The sequence below is a fragment of the Dendronephthya gigantea genome, unplaced genomic scaffold, assembly GCF_004324835.1.
Source record: "Dendronephthya gigantea isolate DGI-Jeju-01 unplaced genomic scaffold, DenGig_1.0 000034F, whole genome shotgun sequence".
Lineage (NCBI taxonomy): Eukaryota > Metazoa > Cnidaria > Anthozoa > Malacalcyonacea > Nephtheidae > Dendronephthya > Dendronephthya gigantea.
The window spans coordinates 1116018-1133835 of NW_021163044.1; the positions used below are offsets into that span (position 1 = coordinate 1116018).

The window sequence follows — 17818 nt, forward strand, 5'->3', positions numbered from 1 at the left end:
CTGGTTCCTACCGAGAGTATTCAAGAGCTTGTGCGTAATCAATAGCTGACGAGAAGAGAAAGCACTATGCCTCTCTGAACAACAACCGCCTTATAGAGTTGCACGCTGTGACAAACCTAAAATAAAACAAAACCCACAAAGTGCTCGGATTATCCAACAGCTTAGAATTCCCTCGTTTTATTAAAGCTTTATGAAAACAAGACTCCTGAGCTAAGCCGCGCTCCGCATTTTCGCTCTTACCATAGCGACGGGAAATCGATGGCGAATTTATCTTCGGCCCCCGGAAATGTTGGCTTGATATAGTTGGCAAAAACATGATCATACATCGGAAACCCTAAGGCAAAGTCTTAATTATGACCTGGTCACTAACGCAGGGGGGACGCAGCTTTGAAATCTCAATATCAAATTGTAAAAACTAGCATGACTTTATGAGATGCGTGAATGAAAAGCAGGAAAAAGGACCGTCACACACACAAAGAAGCCCAAACATATTTCAACCAGTTTGACAAGGACTTAAAATAGCCGTAAGAAGTCGGATGTTCGCGTTTGAATAAGTACAGATATAGACAGCGATGTGAAGTAGTGTTTTGTTTTCAAACCTCAGCCTTATCTCGAGTCATTTTGCATGATGATCGTCATGTTTTTCATACTGACATGCATGATCACTTCTTTAAAGTTTAATTCTCCATTCACTTTTCTGAACTTTTAGCAAAGCACGTCTTACACTTGCAACTCTCTTTCTGGACTTTTTATTTCACTACTGGCGGGCAGAAGATAAATTCTTCAATATACTGTCATAGCTTTGATGTTATGTAATGAAGTGTTGATTATTGTACACGGTTGTGTAATGTATTATTGTACATAGTTGTGTAATGATTCTTTGGTTACTTAAAAACGAAATATTAGCTAAGAAACAGCTCTATACGGCGTTGGCAACGTATAATATTCCTGAAATGTTAGCTCGAAATCTATAACTTTAATGCTGTTTTAAGCATGCTTGAAACGGTTGAAAACTGCATGAATACGTTACTATCCGTGGATATAGTTTTCGTACAGCTTTCGTACAAACTACAAACAACCCCTGATTTCCTAGTGCCAAAGTGGAATAAGTCTCTTTGACAATCATGATGATATATATACAATGAAAACGGTTAAACGCAAGAAGTGAGTTGTATTCATAGAATGAGCACTGCTACAAGTGTCAAACATGACGATTTCAATATTATTTAAGTGTTTTCGGAAGAAGAACGCGCTATTATAATAATATGCATCAGTTGTACGCACGTCATTGAGTCATTTCAGTGCGACTAAATCGTCTAACCCGAAATAGCTTGTATTCTCGTGACTGACGTTAACTCTATTATAATTTTTTTACGAATTATGATTACTCTAACATCCGAGCTTACACTACTCTATTGAACGATCACGAGAGAAATATTTAGTTCGAGTTATGCTTGATGCAAGTATTTCACTACATGATGCAGAAGAAGACGGCAACCGAATCTTGACTCTTCTAGGATCATACTTGAAGAAAGCCCGGCCTATTATCTCAGACTGTAGCCGTGTTTGATTTTTCTGCCTCGTTTTTCAGGATGACTAGTTTACTGCCTCACTTTCATTGCCGTCTAGTAACAGGACTGAGGAGAGGGTACACCGGGCAACACTGAACGCGATGACCACATCGAAATACGATAATAATGTACTATTACAAAGAGTGATTACCATGAATATTTTCTGGTAATTGCAATAATACTGTAGCACTATATATTGTGGCAATTTTCTACCATACTACACTAGTAATTATAAATATTAACTAGTATTGTAGCAGTTTTCATACTGGTAACACTACAGTATAGTAATCAGTGAATAACACCACAATATAATTGCATTATGTAGTAACTGAACTATCAAATCCTATGACTATATAGCTACATGGAAGTGCATGTATACATGATGCATTATTACAAGATATAAGCCCGCACAAGCTTCCACAAGCTTTGGACAAAGATATACGGCACAGTGTCACAGTTAATCCAGCTTGTTTACGAGTCAAATTTTTAAAGTTTATATGCATTGTATGAACATGAAGAGTTATTAACTTTTCTCACGCGAAACATTGGATGACAAGAAGTTTTCTCTCATTTTTTGTGTGGGGTATTTGACCTACAAGGTCATTGTAGTTTGTTTGGAAGTCATCATCGTATATAAAAAGTTCACCGTATAACTATTGTGAAAAGCGAATCTTTAAGTACTGGTTCTTTATTTTTTTAATCCTATATTCAAGGTTTTTTGATACCAACTGAACATCACACTATACTGAAAGGCACTTTCATGCAGGGGTGAAATGATAATTTCTTTTGACCAGGGTTAAAAAGCTTAATAGTTATAATGTCAATTTTCAATTCCTCCGTGAACCTTCACAACACATGACACGAGTGTAATGCCTTTATACTTATACCGCAAAACTCAGGGTGATGAATATGCATACATCCAATTTACAGTATTTCCATGAACGCATGTATTAATTAGTGTCGTTATATCAACGGTTGCTCAAAATAACACGGATGTTTTGTGTTTAAATGTTTGGGTGTTTTAACAGACGAAGAGTTTCTGTTTTAAGGCATAATATAAATAAACCAGGGTAGTCATCAAAGTTACACAGGGTACACGCTCGTCATGCATAGGCTGGTTGTGTTCAGAAACCGACTATGTTTTCATGTGTATTAACGAAATGTTGGCGCTGTGTAAGACAGAATTAAAATTGGCAACAATATCACAGTTTGAATTCATAGTTTTGCTCATTATAATTACGTCTGTCGCAGTTGAAATGAAAATTCATTTACCTCACAAGGAGTAAAACAGGTATACGCAGCCGTTTCAGTGTTCACAGTGGTATGCAACAGGCCTCTCCGCTAGACAATATGAGCATATGTCTGTAACCACAGGCTCTAGCTAGGACACATAATGGACAGCATGCCTAGTTCTCTGTGTGCATTTGCAGACGTAGTGTTCAAAGACGTGCGTTTTTGATCTCTGTCAACTAATGTGGGTTTTGAAGGGCCAAAAGAACGCCATTGTATATTTGCCAAACGTTTTTTTTATTTGCAACATTCACAAAAGGTCTCTCAACTGATCAAAGGCTTCGGCTCGCTTCGTTGCCCGCAGCTAAAATTCTCTAGTGCCTGTCAATAAGACACTTGTGAGCATGTCTATTTCAAATTGTTGTTTCACCAACTTTGAAGATGTTCTGTCACTTGTCACTCAAAAACTCAGTGGACATATGTTACCCCTTTTAACTATTTATTAGACTGCAGTCTGTACATAAAAGTTACCGAGAAAAAATGGTGCTTATTACAGCCTGTATAAACTTTAATATAAAGTACAGACCAGGCAAGCACGCTGCCATTTCTTTGGACTAAACGATCGACTCATTAAACAAAGTGATCCTTGTCCTTATTCTACTGCCAACAGGTCTGGTTTCAATTTCGGATTATTTACCCTCCTTCAATATAGCCCACCCCCCCTTACAATGCCCCAAACGTGACCTTCGTTAAATCCTCTAAATTTTTAATGCTCTTAATCGCGGCGTCAACTGCTAAAATTTTATCAACAATTATCATCCAATTTCTCTAAATCTATTTATGCAAACGCCTTTTACAGCTTAGTTGTATTATTCCATGACGCACGAGATGTCAGTGTGTTTGCCAGCTTAAAATTGAACTCCCTGGTTCACAGATCTTTCTCAATCCAGTCAGTTTATCAATACAGCACGGATATAATAGAAGTTTAATTAGAGCATACTAAACTACGGATGGAAACAGATGGCAGACATTTGTCATCTCGAAATGTGTTGACACAGTAATTTATGAGCAAGTTAAAACTAAATTTAAAATCTGATATTTGAAATTGCAAACTCCAAATTTATGGAATCTCAGTTATATGTATTTCTCCCCGATTGTCATTGCTTTGTCATTTGTGATGGGAAAAATCGAAAGGTAGTCTTACCATGGAAATGTCTATCATTGCCTAAAATGGTTCAGGATGCATTAAGATTTAAGATTTGCTGGTTTCCTTCTTACGTTGGCATTGATGAAGAGAAAACCTTAATAATTATTACAAACACGATCAAAAACTGCTAGAAAAATTGACAAACGTGATATGCCGTGTTTTTTAACAATGCACTATTTACTATCGTAGTATTTTAATGCTTCAGTTATAAACGAATGTCGCCGAAGATGCCCGCTGAATATGCTAATTACGTTACATTGGACCGCATGTCGTTTACAGTCCGAATTTTTTTACTAGATACGTTCCATACGATACATTTATTAAGAATAAAACTGTAAAAAGCGAAGACTATTTGGTGAATCTATATTGGGAGCTTGCGTGTTGTAACATACCCTCATGTGTAGCTTAGGTTTGTAAGAGGTTTAATCTTCGTAGAGGGTTAATGAGGCTGACCACACAGGAGTGTATTGCTAGACTGAGGAAGTTTTTATCAGTCTAAAAGAACACCTTTTAAGTCCTTCTAAATATCATTATCATCCAGACACAGCTATAACAACCGAGTGTTTTGAAAACACGTAACGAAAGAGATCAGTTCCAGTCCCCTTTGAAGGCCTTCGCGCTTCGCCAAAAACGTGATAATTCGATAGAATCGTTTCGTGAACTGAAAGCATGCTCAGTAGTGATAAGATCAATTAGAAATGACTAGAATAGTAGTTCACGACCCCAACTAAAGTTAGGACGCAGCCATATTTGGCTTTAGACTGAAATATTCTTATTGGCTAACATTAGAAGTCAGTTCTTACTCCACAATTATATATAGAGCTCACTTGCGGCGTCTGGCTTGTCGCAAAGAAATACTAACATGTAGTCATGTAGAGATTAACTTATGAGTAACGTACTCGTACAGTGAGTCGTACTCTTGAAATTGGCCAAATGAGAATGCCACAGAGAATACGGAAGATCAAACTATATCGCTACAAAATCTTTATTCATGCCTAGAATTTTTACTGTTAAAAAGAATTCGACAATCCCTTTCAAGAAGAAAGCACTAAAAATAGGAAGTTTGCACTGATCTTAGATGGTACAGATATATAAACACGAAAGTTGAAAACTATACGGTTTCACAATCTCAAATTTGTACTAAGGTCAGGTCACTAACATGTTTCGACACTAACCTTCATTGGAGTGTTTATTGGTTTATTACAACTGCAAAAACAGACGAGCTGACGAGGATTCGTTCCGTGAAATTACTCTAAACAATTGTTCACAATGACCACTAGCTTTCTTAAACAGTACTTGAGAATATCGACAGCGTTCTATGACGGATATAGAACGAAAAATTGATATATGCTATGGCTACACATCTCTGAAATCCATAAATAATTTTCTTCGAATATGTTAAAAAAAACACACAAAAAAATGATGGATTATTTGCAAGGTATAGATACAGTATATAGATAAGGTATTGTGAGACGGAATGCAAAAACTGATTTATGGCATCGACGCTGTCAAGCACAAATTATGAGATTTATTTTGTTATGATACCAATGCTCTCGCTAGACTGTGTTCTCGCCTACGACGACAATCCAAACACTTAAACTAGGTGATTTTCAGGGTTTTGCAAATGGATAGATAACTGACTTATCTTTTGCAAAACAGGAAACTCGATTTAGATAAAGGATTAAAAAACTTGACACCCTAAGCCTGGATCACACAGGTCACCAAATCGGCAGTCCATGCATTCATTACTTTCCGACGTACAAAAATCGACCAATGAGAAAAAGCAATGATGGCACCGACTAGTATAAGAACACAGTATACACAAAACTAAGAGGATAATCAGCTCTTGATCATGCCAAAACACACAAAATGCACACAGAATTTGTTTTATTCTTCGATATAAATCATGTGGTAAAACAGGTGAACTATCTGTTGACAGTTAAATAGTCCACGTTTATTATTTCCATCACAAAAAGAACACTTTTTCAAGTGTTTTGCTCAAGTGAACGTCCGGTTAGTTTCACCTGGACAAATTAGTTGTAGATATATAACAATGTAAACGCTAGATTTTTCAGTAGGTGTGAATGTCTGGCCCGCATAAGAGTCGACGATCCTAAACGACTACAAAAGCAGCTACTAGAAAGAACAGATTACAATTCAAAGTAAGTCAGTAGCGTTTTTTACATTCCAAGGCCAGGGCAAGGGTTGGATAACTTGGATTTGAGCCGAAGTTAAGCTTCAGAGGTTCTAAACTAGCCAAAGATTATCTCAATCTTCATTATGAGAATATTTCGCATATTTATACACGAAAATCGCATCCGAGACCCAGTAGCTACTTGACACAAGAGGGATTATATAGGCGCATGAAACCTCAGACATACCAACCAGCAATAAAGACCATTTCTATGTCATTCATTATCAAGCCAAGGCTCTTTTATGGTAAACCTGAACTTTCAACGGTGAAAGCCAGAAGACTGCGAAACATTTTTTCCGTAAATTCAGATGCTATTTAGTTCTGCATGACAGAAATGACAATGCTAGATGATAAAAACTGTATTTGCAGGAAACTGTCTAAGATATTTTTGCCGGATAATAAATCATGTCTAAAATGCAAAAGAAATCTTTCGTACACACAACACTGCCCGTTCTGGCTTCTGCCGGGGAAATTTTGTCGCAAGTTGACTGTCAAAGGTTATGTGGGCTAAAGAGCGACAACTGACAAGCCAGTGCTTTCACGAGTTGCGTTCGCATTTGAAATTATATTTATGCACCACTGAGTAATTGAGGATGTTACATAATAGGGTGTTCACAACCGTATCATATTCACATGCTCACAATTTTACATAACTGATAACTTACATTTTCAACGTGATGCAGAGATAAACGAATCTGTTTGAACGTAGTTTGTACGTTACAATACCTGTTAGCTGTTTATTTTTGATATAAATACGACTTTAATTTTTCATTGACTTATAAAACAATACTGGACACGAAAATTTGACATAAGACGGTGCTTTGGCCTTTGCGTAATAATTCCACAGAGTTTAGAAAGGAGGTGAAATCCATAAGGAAGTAAAGAGTGCCTGATGATGACGTATCTTAATCGTAATTGAATGTAATTCTGAGGCAGATGTCTGACACAGTGACACTAGTATTAACAGCATCACAGAGCAAATTTGAGAAAAACATTTTATTTTTATTTAAAGTCACAGAAAGCTAGAATGTTAGCTTAATGGAAAGTCAAGTACTGCTAATAAGGGGGTGGTTAAGTATCAATAGCTAGATGTGGTTTAATAGGCCATTACCATGGAAAAGTGAAATTTTCAAGGCAATCTATTAGGATTCCACACATATATACAAACTTACAGATAAAGGACTCTTTGTTGAGCCTGCATGAATGTGAATCCCTCCAGATAACGTTTCTTTCAGCTTTTCCACATTATCTTAATATATTCACAACAACATTGCAATATAATTTTGTGCATCTGCTTGTACGTACAAAGTGTAGTTTAAATATATTCTCAGAACAAATAACTCCAGGCAGAATGAGTCCAGCAAATTGTGAATAACAAATAGATGTGCATATCCCACAGTGATATTTATATGTCTTTACTCAACAAATTTATTTTACTCTGTCACTTCATTTCGGAGCAACTCCGTCGATTTCAATTAATTCAATGCTCACATCAAGAAACAAGTCAAAATATGGCTGTACAGGATCTTCGAAGCCTGTAAATTTGTCTGATCTATTTGTACGCAAATTTTCAAGCACAAATTCCTGCTTATCACAGTCCAGTGTGCACTTGAGTACATCGCCTTCTTCCCACCATTCCAAGGGAGATTGGCTCACAAGAGACTGGGGACTGTACTTGGTGCCGCCAGATGTCCACACCCACTTGTTACCAGTTTTCCAACCAAGACTGTGCAAGTGTTCACCCTTTTGAGATATACCAACTGCAAGCCCCCTTCCAAACTTATTGATTTTCAAACACCAAGAATGCTTGCCTGTAATAAAATCATCTGTTCCAACCACACTTTCAACATCGAATCTTTTAGACGTCACAGACAAACAGTCGTTTGAAAATTCTGGATGCCCGGTAAATGATTGCTTGTCAAATCGCCACATAATGAAGAGCCTAGAAGAAGTGAAACAAGAACACCATGTTTATCTACTGGTAATACAATCTTATACCTTCAAAAAATGGTGATTAACAGAACATCATATGTATGACATGATTGCTATAAACAATGTTTGAAGATAATCAGTGTAGTATTTATAAAAGAAACATCTAAATCTTCATAACGCGTGAATTAACAGCACACATTCCACAAACTTATAATTTCCCCTGTTTTGCCTATAGTCATAACATACGCAGAATAATTTACCTCACCGTCTACACAGTAAATTAGACAAAATCAGTACGGTACCTTTACAGAGGGGACTTGATTCTTCACGAAGGAACGCAATATAATAAAATTCGACACTTCAAATAAATTGTACAAACACAAACAAAATATAAATAGTTATCTCTCGAACATTTAATTGCGACGTCAACCCTGGACGATGATGACCTATTGGGCGACCTATGCTTCGACTTCCGTTATTCCGAAATGCCCCGGAATGCACCCAAATGTCCCAACGTATCAATATCAATATTTCCTCTATGTCAATATTTATCACATCGTAACCATTTTAAACCCTATTCCAATAGTTGGATGGTTGGAGGTACTTATTGGAGTGCCACTCCTGGGGTGTAGGGGCACTTTCTCGTGCAGCAAAAATGCTTTTTTGAAAAACGTGTGTCTATGTCCCGGAGATGTCCGACTATCAGTACACTTCGAAAGAAGAACTTGAAAAAGAAGAGGTTTTGCTGAAAAGCATCAAAGATAGACTTGTAGATCAACTTCAAAGACTGAAGGTGATGTATTGTTTGTGATACTGTCAATCATTGTGTTTCTGGTATTGTATGTATGGTTTGTTGAGGACCATATATGAAAGTAAATATGGCACCTATATACCTGACAATTTAGTATTTTTTTTCAAAATTAGGTGGAAGAACTTGCTTTGCTAAGCAATCCATCAAACGTGTCTCAAACAGCTAATTCAACAGGGTCATATTTCAGTAAAACAACGATAGAGGTAAATATGTTTTTATATAAATTGTATGCTGAAGATATGTAGAATTTTAGCATGAAGTATATTTGTAAACAGATCCGGAAGGATAGCACAGGCTATGCGGAATGGTGTGTTTATTTGGTGTGTTTATTTTTCTTAACTTAATTTGATGCGTTTATTTTTCTTAACAGGGTGACACAAATGCATATGAAGTGAATGAGGAAATAAATTGTCTACCTCTCATTGATTTGACAGATTCAGCGAGGTATGTAGTGCATGATGTTATCTAGAGACCGTCAGTTTTCAACAACGTAGTTCACAATTAATTTCACTAATTTTCATTGTTAAGATTTGCCAACATTGAGATGGCTAAATGTTAATTGCCATTACAAATTTTGGTTTACCATTTAGGGTCCCATGCAAACATCAATCTTAAAGTGCATATTATTATGTTCTAAAATCATTTTATACAATACATCTTTGAACCACTCTTGTGCCTGATTGGTTCATTGTTCTTGCTATCCCCCCCCCCCTCAAATCAATGAATAAAATGTGAAAGTTGCAAAGTGACATAGACCAACTCCTAATTATTGTAGCAACACACTGATCTTAAGTAGCCAACCTGGAGTGAATGAAGAGGAAGAGGAGGAAGATGAGACATAGGAATTAGTGATGATGGTCACAAATTGTATGTCAGATTATACCATAAGAAATAAGCAGATCCTATATTACAAGAAATGGAAGGACTTTAACTACCTCATGGGTGTCAACTGGAGAAAAAGTGGGAACATGAATTTATTTTGACCACAAAGTTTTACATTTTAATACTGTTGTAAAAATGTTTACACATTATTCCACAATTATCACCCAAACAATATCCAAGTACGTTTCACATATTAATTGAAATTACCCCCCTTCCCTCAGCCTTATAGTTATAGAGTACGATCTTTTCTGGTAGTAGAACTGCTCATCTCATTTATATATGCATATATTTTCAGTGCAAGCATTTGCACTGCAGTTACCATGATCCATCTCATCTAAATCTATCCTATAGATGTTACACATTCTGTCAGTAATTTGCTGTTAAACCTGTGTATCTGTTGAACCTATAGTGTGAAAAATGAGAAAATTGTAAATGTGGTTAGTAAAGCATTAGAAATAAAAGGAGTTAAAATTGAAATGGTTTGCTGAAGAAATACTACCTCGTCCATCACAAGCAACCACTTTCACTTTATCAACATTTACTGTGTCGGGCAGATCTTTGAATTCAACATGGTTCAGCACAAATGTCCAAACATTATCACAAAATCTGTAGACATTTAAACTTCCCTAATGAAAAGTACCACAAAATATTTTAAACTCTGAGGTACATGAGTGGCATGATAAACCTTCACGGAAACATACCTTGAAATTAGCCCTGGTTTTAACTTGTGAGGCCAATGCATGATTAATTGCTTTGTCAAACTGCAGTAAAACTTGAAGGGCTAATTGAGGACTAATTTGTTGAGACTATTTAAAGAAGAAGACCATTTTATGGTTGGGATTATTGGGATAATTTTCATCATTTTTGTGTTCAACTTCCTATAAAGTCTCAGGAACGAAATTTAGTTTACTTTTTGTGAATAACAATGTAAATATTACTTGTATAACCTGAATTAGTTCATCCAAGCTTTCTTGTAAGCTATTTCCCAACGTTGTATTTCGATACAGCTGGTAACTCATTGTTACTTGCTTCGAACGTCCTTTATATAGGAAGTCTTTTGATTTTTAACTGCCTTATTTGGTCAACACCTCGCGACGCCATCTTGGATTTGCCATATATGGCAAAAGGGACTATTATTTATGTATATATACTGGTATGTATATATCAGTGGTAACTGGTATATATATGCACAGTTAGCACAGATATAGTATATGCCACATATATGGATGGCAAAGTATAAGTCCGGGAACGTAAGAAATGATCGTAAACCGTACCCAGGCATAATCTAGGCATAAAACTAGCCATATTTTTAACATCTGTTCCTCATGCCAAGTGTAATTTGTATTTCCTGTTTCCTTTTGGTCTGTTTCTATCCAAGGGCGTAGGCCCCGAAAGGCCTTCTCTAGATGCGGTGAAACGTGTTCGTCGGTAAAAGTAAAACTATGCTCTCAAAGATAGTCATCACGTGTATAGCTCTGATATGATACATGTGCTCTTGCATATTTGTCATATTTCCCTCCATACTAACTCTTCTGATGAAAGCCCTCAGGTTGAAACCTTAATACGCAGTCTTGTCTATTTTAGACTATTGTAACACTACATTTGATGAGAAATTCTGGCCCTTAGTGAATATAGGACGCTACAAAATGGGCATATCACATATGTGTTTGTCGATATTTTAATTTTGTGACACGTCGACGACACCGCCCACTTTCTTCCCACCATTGGGAAATCTAATGTTCGAGTTGAGATAAACGACAGCTGAATTTGAGTATTTTTTGGAAAGGTAAGGTTTTTTTTGTTTTGTTTTATTCATGAATTGAATTTTATTCATGAGTTTATAACTTTGGAAATAGTCGCAGGAGAGAACTGCGTGAACTACATAACATTCGTTCAATTTAGTTCTTGACATATTTCATGGTCATTGAGGCGTACTTTTGTTTACGTATTCGACACCTCGTGTACTGAAATTAACGATGATTACACTTCTGCCACTTGTGCTCTCACGTGGGCATAAAAAGAGTTGAGGAATTGATGGAAAATACAAGGTTTTTGACTGCATGAGTCGATGTTTTTATGCAAATTGTTTGATCTTGATCAAAGTTGATCATTCTTAGTTTAGACGTGTTATGTTACAAAGTTATAAGTATGTATCTCGATTATAACGGTTTTCTTTGGGCTTTCGAATCGCTAGCGCTTGTAACACGCCTAATAACTGCTGAGAATATGGCTCAGATTACCGATAAATTCCCGGTAGTATCGGTTTCAGACTGTTTTGCTATATTTTGCATTTAAATGTGAATAATTCTCGAATAAGCGATTTGTTTACATTATTTGACCGCAGTTTGAAAAGAAACATTTGATTTCCTTCCGACAATACACCAATGCTTGTTTCATATATTGGCTTCGATCCTCGCCTGCTGATATTTTGCAGAAACAGGGAAATAACTACAGTTCTTTTTTAACTACACGGAACTTTCGATTTTAAAATTGTAGACGTGGTCAGGTCAAGCCACAGAGAATAGACCACGCGACGCATATGTAATATACATGTCTCTTACTCTGACTCTGCTAAGTCAGATACACGAGGTCAGATATCTCGACCAGTCGATGTTTTATTGCGGAATCTTTCGTTACAACAATATCCTAAAGATATGTTGTATTAAAAGCTAGTAACTTCAGCCCGAAGAGACAATATTCTCGTTGCTAGGTCAACATGCGTTTGTTTTAAAATATCTAATTCCTCGCTATTTACACAAGACAATTTCGCTGTGAGTATTCGCCCTGTCAGGGGACAGGAACCACTTGTTTGCAAATGCTGTTAAAATAATGATCGAAAATTACCAATCACACTTGAGCATCTTAGAACTAATAATGATTTGTGTTTATAGCAAAATTGTGTTTACTGTGAATACGAAACCGACCTGTCTAACCATTGAGTATTGACATAGACTGTGATAATGGATAGGACATGATATGGTGATGGTTTAAAGTCCGGAAGCTCAGATAGTCTTCTTTCTAATGATATTGATATTTTCTGCATGATGAAAATTGTTGACATCAAATTTTAGCTCTTCACAGACATGATTTCTCTGAAGTCCGCTGAGTTTGCAGTTCAACATTTTCTGAATGTAACGACATGGTATCAAGGGTAGAAACGTACCCATATGATATGGGGGATGAGCACCGCCTGTTCCTCCTACGATTAAGATACAATACAATACAATAAATTGATGATCACTATACGGTGATGATCACTATACGGTGATGATCACTATACGGTGATTGGTAAAGATGATTGAAAACTATTAAAGCAATGTCGCTAAATTAGGCTGTACTAATGACTGATACGCATGCGTAATTCGCGTGGACAAATTGGAGGACTGATTACAGTGAGATTGAATGAAAAGTGTCTTTATTCAATATAGAAAATATTAAGTTACCAAAATGGCGGAAAACAGACTTCACTGGACTGATTGGTTCATTATTGCTTTCTATTTTCTCTTCACAATTGGCGCTGGTTTATTTGTAAGTATTGTGTTCCAGATCTTGAATATTGCTACATTACCACATCAATTTACATTTCACTGGTTTTTAGGCAAAACTTCGTAAGGGTCGCAAAGAGGAGACCGCTGAGAGTTACTTCTTAGCTGGGCGGTCATTAATGTGGTGGATGGTAGGTGGTTCCTTGTTTGCCAGTAATATTGGTGGAACACAGTTCATCGGTGTGTCTGGTGACGCAGCAGCTACTGGTATCGCGGTTGTCTCGTATGAATGGCAGGTATGTAGCCTGATGGTACTGTATGGTGGTGGTAGTGTATGGTGATGGTAGTTTATGGTGGTGATCGTGTATGGTGATGGTCGTGTATGAATCGAAGGATGGTTGTGTGTGGTGATAGCAGTGTGTGGTGATAGCAATGTATGGTGATGGTAGTGTATGGTGATGGTAGTGTATGGTGATGGTAGTTTATGGTGGTGATCGTGTATGGTGATGGTCGTGTATGAATCGAAGGATGGTTGTGTGTGGTGATAGCAGTGTGTGGTGATAGCAATGTATGGTGATGGTAGTGTATGGTGATGGTAGTGTATGGTGGTGATCGTGTATGGTGATGGTCGTGTATGGTGATGGTAGTGTATGGTGATGGTAGTGTATGGTGATGGTAGTGTATGGTGATGGTCGTGTATGAATCGAAGGATGGTTGTGTGTGGTGATAGCAGTGTGTGGTGATGGTAGTGTATGGTGATGGTAGTGTATTGCAATGTAGAAATGGTAATGTAGAAATGGTAATGAAGAAAATCACGCGTTTTTTTCATAATGCTATCCTATTCTTAGGCCTCGTGGATTTTACTTCTCCTTGGTTATCTTTTTGTTCCCGTTTATCTAAAAGGAGGGGTAAGATAATCTACGTTCTGCACAAACACATAGGAAGTAATATGGTGTGGTTTGACATTCTTGTTTCAATATGTAGATATTTACGATGCCTGAGTACCTGGAGAAACGATATAAAAGTCCAGTCATGCGAGGAATCCTGACATTCATTGCCTTAGTCAGCTATGTTTTTACCAAGATTTCTGTGAGTATAGCTTTAATGAAACCTCTCCACTGTTTTTGATGTCATAGAGAATATATATGGTATCTCGAGGGAGCACGGTTGAAAAGTGACTATTCTATATCCAACCAGGTTGATATATATGCTGGAAGTCTTTATTTCAAAGAGGCAACTGGAATGAACATTTATATCTCGTCTGTGTTCGTCCTTACTATCACGGCTGTCTATGTTGTTTTGGGTAAGTTCCTTGATGTCTTGGAGGTCACTGCTTTGCAGTTGGTCGTCTTGGCTTGTACCCATACCTCTCATGGATACTACTCTTCTGCTTTTCTCAGGTGGTCTTCAGGCTGTCACTTACACAGATGTCTTACAGTGCACGATCATGTTGCTTGGCGGAATCGTTTTATCTGGTTTAGGTAAAGAGAACTTTCGATACAGTCAACGTGACTACTTCTCCATGTGAAAGGAAGACTGCAGATCTAACTTATGGAATGTTTCCCCCATCGAGTGCTGGTTACAATAACATTTACATTTCGTAATTGAACCAACATGCTTTTTGTTTAGCATTTGATAAAGTTGGTGGAGCTGCAGCATTGTGGGATAAATTTGGGGTCGTTGCCATGACTGCGGGTAATATGACAAACGGTACAACTATGAGCAGTAATACAACCTCAGGATGTTATAGCATGACTCCATATTGGTCTAACATGTTTCGACCTGCGAGCGATCCGGAATACCCTTGGGTTGGCCTTTGGGTGGCTTTGCCTATCATTGGTATCTGGTACTGGTGTACTGACCAGGTAAGCGTTTGAATGTTGATGGTGTAGGATGATGGTTGAGGTTTAGGGTGAAATCTTTCCATTTTATCTTTCACCTAGGTTATTGTTCAACGTGTTTTGGGAGCGAGGAACATTGTCCACGCAAAGGGTGGTACCATCTTTGCAGGTTTCCTCAAAGTCTTACCAATGTGGCTGATGGTGATGCCTGGTATGATTAGTCGGGTCCTGTTTCCAGACACAGTCGGCTGCACCGACCCCAAAACATGTAAAGAAGCTTGTGGTAATGAGTTGGGATGTACCAACGAAGCATATCCGAAGTAAGTCGACAAGTGACGACGACTGAGAGTAACACACAAAATTTCAACGACGAATCAATTTTGGATACTCAAATGCTGTTAAAAATCTGTTTGTTAGGTTGGTTATGAATATTCTCCCAACTGGTATGGTCGGTCTGATGATGGCTGTCATGCTCGCGGCTGTGATGTCATCCCTTTCGTCCGTCTATAATAGCTCAAGTACCATTTTCACCATGGATATCTGGCAGAAGTTCATTAGAAAGCAGGTGGGTGGCTGATCACAATAGTGGTGAGTGATGGTATCATGGTGATAGAGCCAGAAGTCTGTGAAATGAACCTAATGATAATATGATATATTTTGTCCATTGTTTTTCAGGCAAGTGAACGGGAGAAAGTCGTTGTCGGTCGAATGGTTGTTTGTGTTTTGGTAGTTCTTGGTTTGTTATGGCTTCCCCTTATTGACCGTAAGTGAAGTACAAATTGAATCTTTGACGTGCCTCCACGTATGTACATTCACCATCCATTTCCATATCGTTTCAGAGGGAGGTGGTGGTCGCCTATTCAAGTATCTTCAAACCATTCAGATGTTGCTGGGAGCCCCAGTGATGGCTGTGTTTTCTGTGGGTATATTGTGGCATCGTGCAAACGAAACTGGCGGACTTGCAGGTCTGTACGAAGAGGTTTAGTTTAGTTTTCCTCTCTTGTGTTCTACGACTAGTAAGCCTGCATTATATAAAAAAGTATTTTCACCGCGAGGCGTTGATATTTTTCCTTGAAGAATCGAAGTGTTTTCAAGAGTTCATTCTGGAGCATTGCCTTCATGTGTGAAGTCAAACTCAAAATCTTCAACAATTTAATTTCCCTGTTTTAGGTCTGATTATCGGCGTGATCCTCGGCTTATCGAGATTCATCGCGGAATACGTGCATCCCACTCCAGCGTGCAACGAGAAAGATGACAGACCACTCTTTGCCTCCATGAACTTCATGTACTTTGGTAAGAACAAAAAGACAATGGCGGTTGACAAGAAAAACTGTGCATTTCATTTCTTGTATATTTCATTTTTTGGCACATTTCATTCATTGAACCTCCACATATTTTTTCTTCAAGGCATCATACTATTCTGCGTCACTGTGGTGGTGATTGTCGCTGCGAGTTTTCTGAGAGAAGCAATTCCTCTCGAAGATCTCCCTGGCTTGACGTGGAAAACTCTCCATGACAAGAAGAAGCCCTCCTCTGATCCTAACCACGAAGGTTTGAATTGAAAATTGTACACAATCAGTGACCGTATCCTTCATTACATCCACAGAGCTTTGAAATTTTACATCATTCCCCATTTACTCAATCAAATTACTTTTGTATGACATCTCATTCACATCACACTATTTCATATCTCAAGACCACGCTCGCTGTGTGGATGTCATCTTTTTATTAGACTGCATTTCTTGTTCTCATATCTCACAGGTGAACACGAATTATCGCCTGTTGAGGAGACAGATAGTATGATGCCAAAGGAAAAAAGCAGCAAGGTATTGTGGGTGACTGCTCATGGTGATGGTGAAAATGTCGCCACGGTGGAGAAAGGGCAGCTGACCGATGGCACGGACGATGATGATGACGTACTACATCAGACACGTAAGGAGAAGATAATTCTTAACTGCGGTACCGCTGCCCTCTTGTTCACACTGCTCGTTGTCTGGATCTACTATAGATAGTCAAACAAAAGTAACATATATAGGTATACATCAAGCGATAAAGGACGCTGCATGGCAGCCGCTCGCATTATCTCAAAAGTAGATATGGGATGATTGAAAAGTGGCTACACCCCATTGGGCTCTGTTTAGAAAGAGAGATATAGACATAGGATGATATGAAATATAACGTTTTGTACAGCTTGTTTGATGTCCAACTATCACATAATCATAGGCGAATGATTTATAGTGCTCTTTAGCAGTCCCAGTGGAAGGGTCTTTGCTCGAAACATCGCATCGTTTGATCCTATAACTCCCTGAGGCATTGCGTAGCCCAACCAACAGCTTGGTAATTTTGTGTTGTGTCTTGTGTACTTGTTTGTGAAAAAATGATTTGCCAATAAACGGTAATCGAGTCAACTGATTTAAAAACATAAAGGCACCCCGAATCAGAAAGAGTATACGCTACCATTTTGTGGACTGCGCGCGCCATTAGATAGAAATGGGTTAGTGGGAAGGGGATTGATAGGTCTAACCAGCTGTTCTCTTTACGAGATATGAGAGCGGAGTATGTTTGAGTTATTGTGGAGTAATATTTTGAGTTAAGATGATAGTTCATGATTTCTGGAGGAGGAGGCTTCTGACCCTGATTTAATTTGCAAAAATATACCTTTTCC

General features: G+C 37.9%; 3 protein-coding genes across 3 annotated transcripts; 2 read left to right on the forward strand and 1 right to left on the reverse strand.

Annotated features, from left to right (window-relative positions):
- Positions 1-8718: 8718 nt before the first annotated feature.
- On the forward strand, positions 8719-9901 carry LOC114525417 (snRNA-activating protein complex subunit 5-like). Its single transcript, XM_028546749.1, has 4 exons — positions 8719-8927; positions 9059-9148; positions 9316-9389; positions 9721-9901. The coding sequence occupies exons 1-4, from the start codon at positions 8826-8828 to the stop codon at positions 9785-9787; spliced, it is 333 nt and encodes a 110-aa protein (XP_028402550.1). The 5' UTR covers positions 8719-8825; the 3' UTR covers positions 9788-9901.
- Positions 9891-10927, reverse strand: LOC114525418 (transcription initiation factor IIA subunit 2-like). Its single transcript, XM_028546750.1, has 4 exons — positions 10775-10927; positions 10529-10633; positions 10327-10453; positions 9891-10230 (listed from the first exon to the last, which is right to left on the reverse strand). Exons 1-4 carry the CDS (start codon positions 10844-10846, stop codon positions 10208-10210), a joined length of 327 nt encoding a protein of 108 aa, XP_028402551.1. The 5' UTR covers positions 10847-10927; the 3' UTR covers positions 9891-10207.
- Positions 10928-11328: 401 nt separating this feature from the next.
- On the forward strand, positions 11329-17783 carry LOC114525495 (sodium/glucose cotransporter 5-like). The gene is made up of 15 exons (XM_028546867.1): positions 11329-11613; positions 13256-13355; positions 13426-13608; positions 14161-14220; positions 14297-14401; positions 14510-14615; positions 14713-14793; positions 14942-15177; positions 15256-15473; positions 15571-15718; positions 15829-15916; positions 15993-16118; positions 16324-16446; positions 16561-16704; positions 16915-17783. Exons 2-15 carry the CDS (start codon positions 13275-13277, stop codon positions 17163-17165), a joined length of 1950 nt encoding a protein of 649 aa, XP_028402668.1. The 5' UTR covers positions 11329-11613; positions 13256-13274; the 3' UTR covers positions 17166-17783.
- The last annotated feature ends 35 nt before the right edge of the window (positions 17784-17818 follow it).

Bases quoted from the DNA above. Each gene is read 5' to 3' on its own strand.
- LOC114525417 (XM_028546749.1), top strand. From the start codon at position 8,826: ATGTCCGACTATCAGTACACTTCGAAAGAAGAACTTGAAAAAGAAGAG. The intron at 9,149-9,315 runs GTAAATATGTTT...TTTTCTTAACAG, and splicing joins TCAGTAAAACAACGATAGAG to GGTGACACAAATGCATATGA. The intron at 9,390-9,720 runs GTATGTAGTGCA...TAATTATTGTAG, and splicing joins GATTTGACAGATTCAGCGAG to CAACACACTGATCTTAAGTA.
- LOC114525418 (XM_028546750.1), bottom strand. From the start codon at position 10,846: ATGAGTTACCAGCTGTATCGAAATACAACGTTGGGAAATAGCTTACAA. The intron at 10,634-10,774 runs GTTATACAAGTA...TTCTTTAAATAG, and splicing joins GCTTGGATGAACTAATTCAG to TCTCAACAAATTAGTCCTCA. The intron at 10,231-10,326 runs GTAGTATTTCTT...TTCACACTATAG, and splicing joins GGTTGCTTGTGATGGACGAG to GTTCAACAGATACACAGGTT.
- LOC114525495 (XM_028546867.1), top strand. From the start codon at position 13,275: ATGGCGGAAAACAGACTTCACTGGACTGATTGGTTCATTATTGCTTTC. The intron at 15,917-15,992 runs GTAAGTGAAGTA...ATATCGTTTCAG, and splicing joins ATGGCTTCCCCTTATTGACC to AGGGAGGTGGTGGTCGCCTA. The intron at 16,119-16,323 runs GTCTGTACGAAG...TCCCTGTTTTAG, and splicing joins CGAAACTGGCGGACTTGCAG to GTCTGATTATCGGCGTGATC.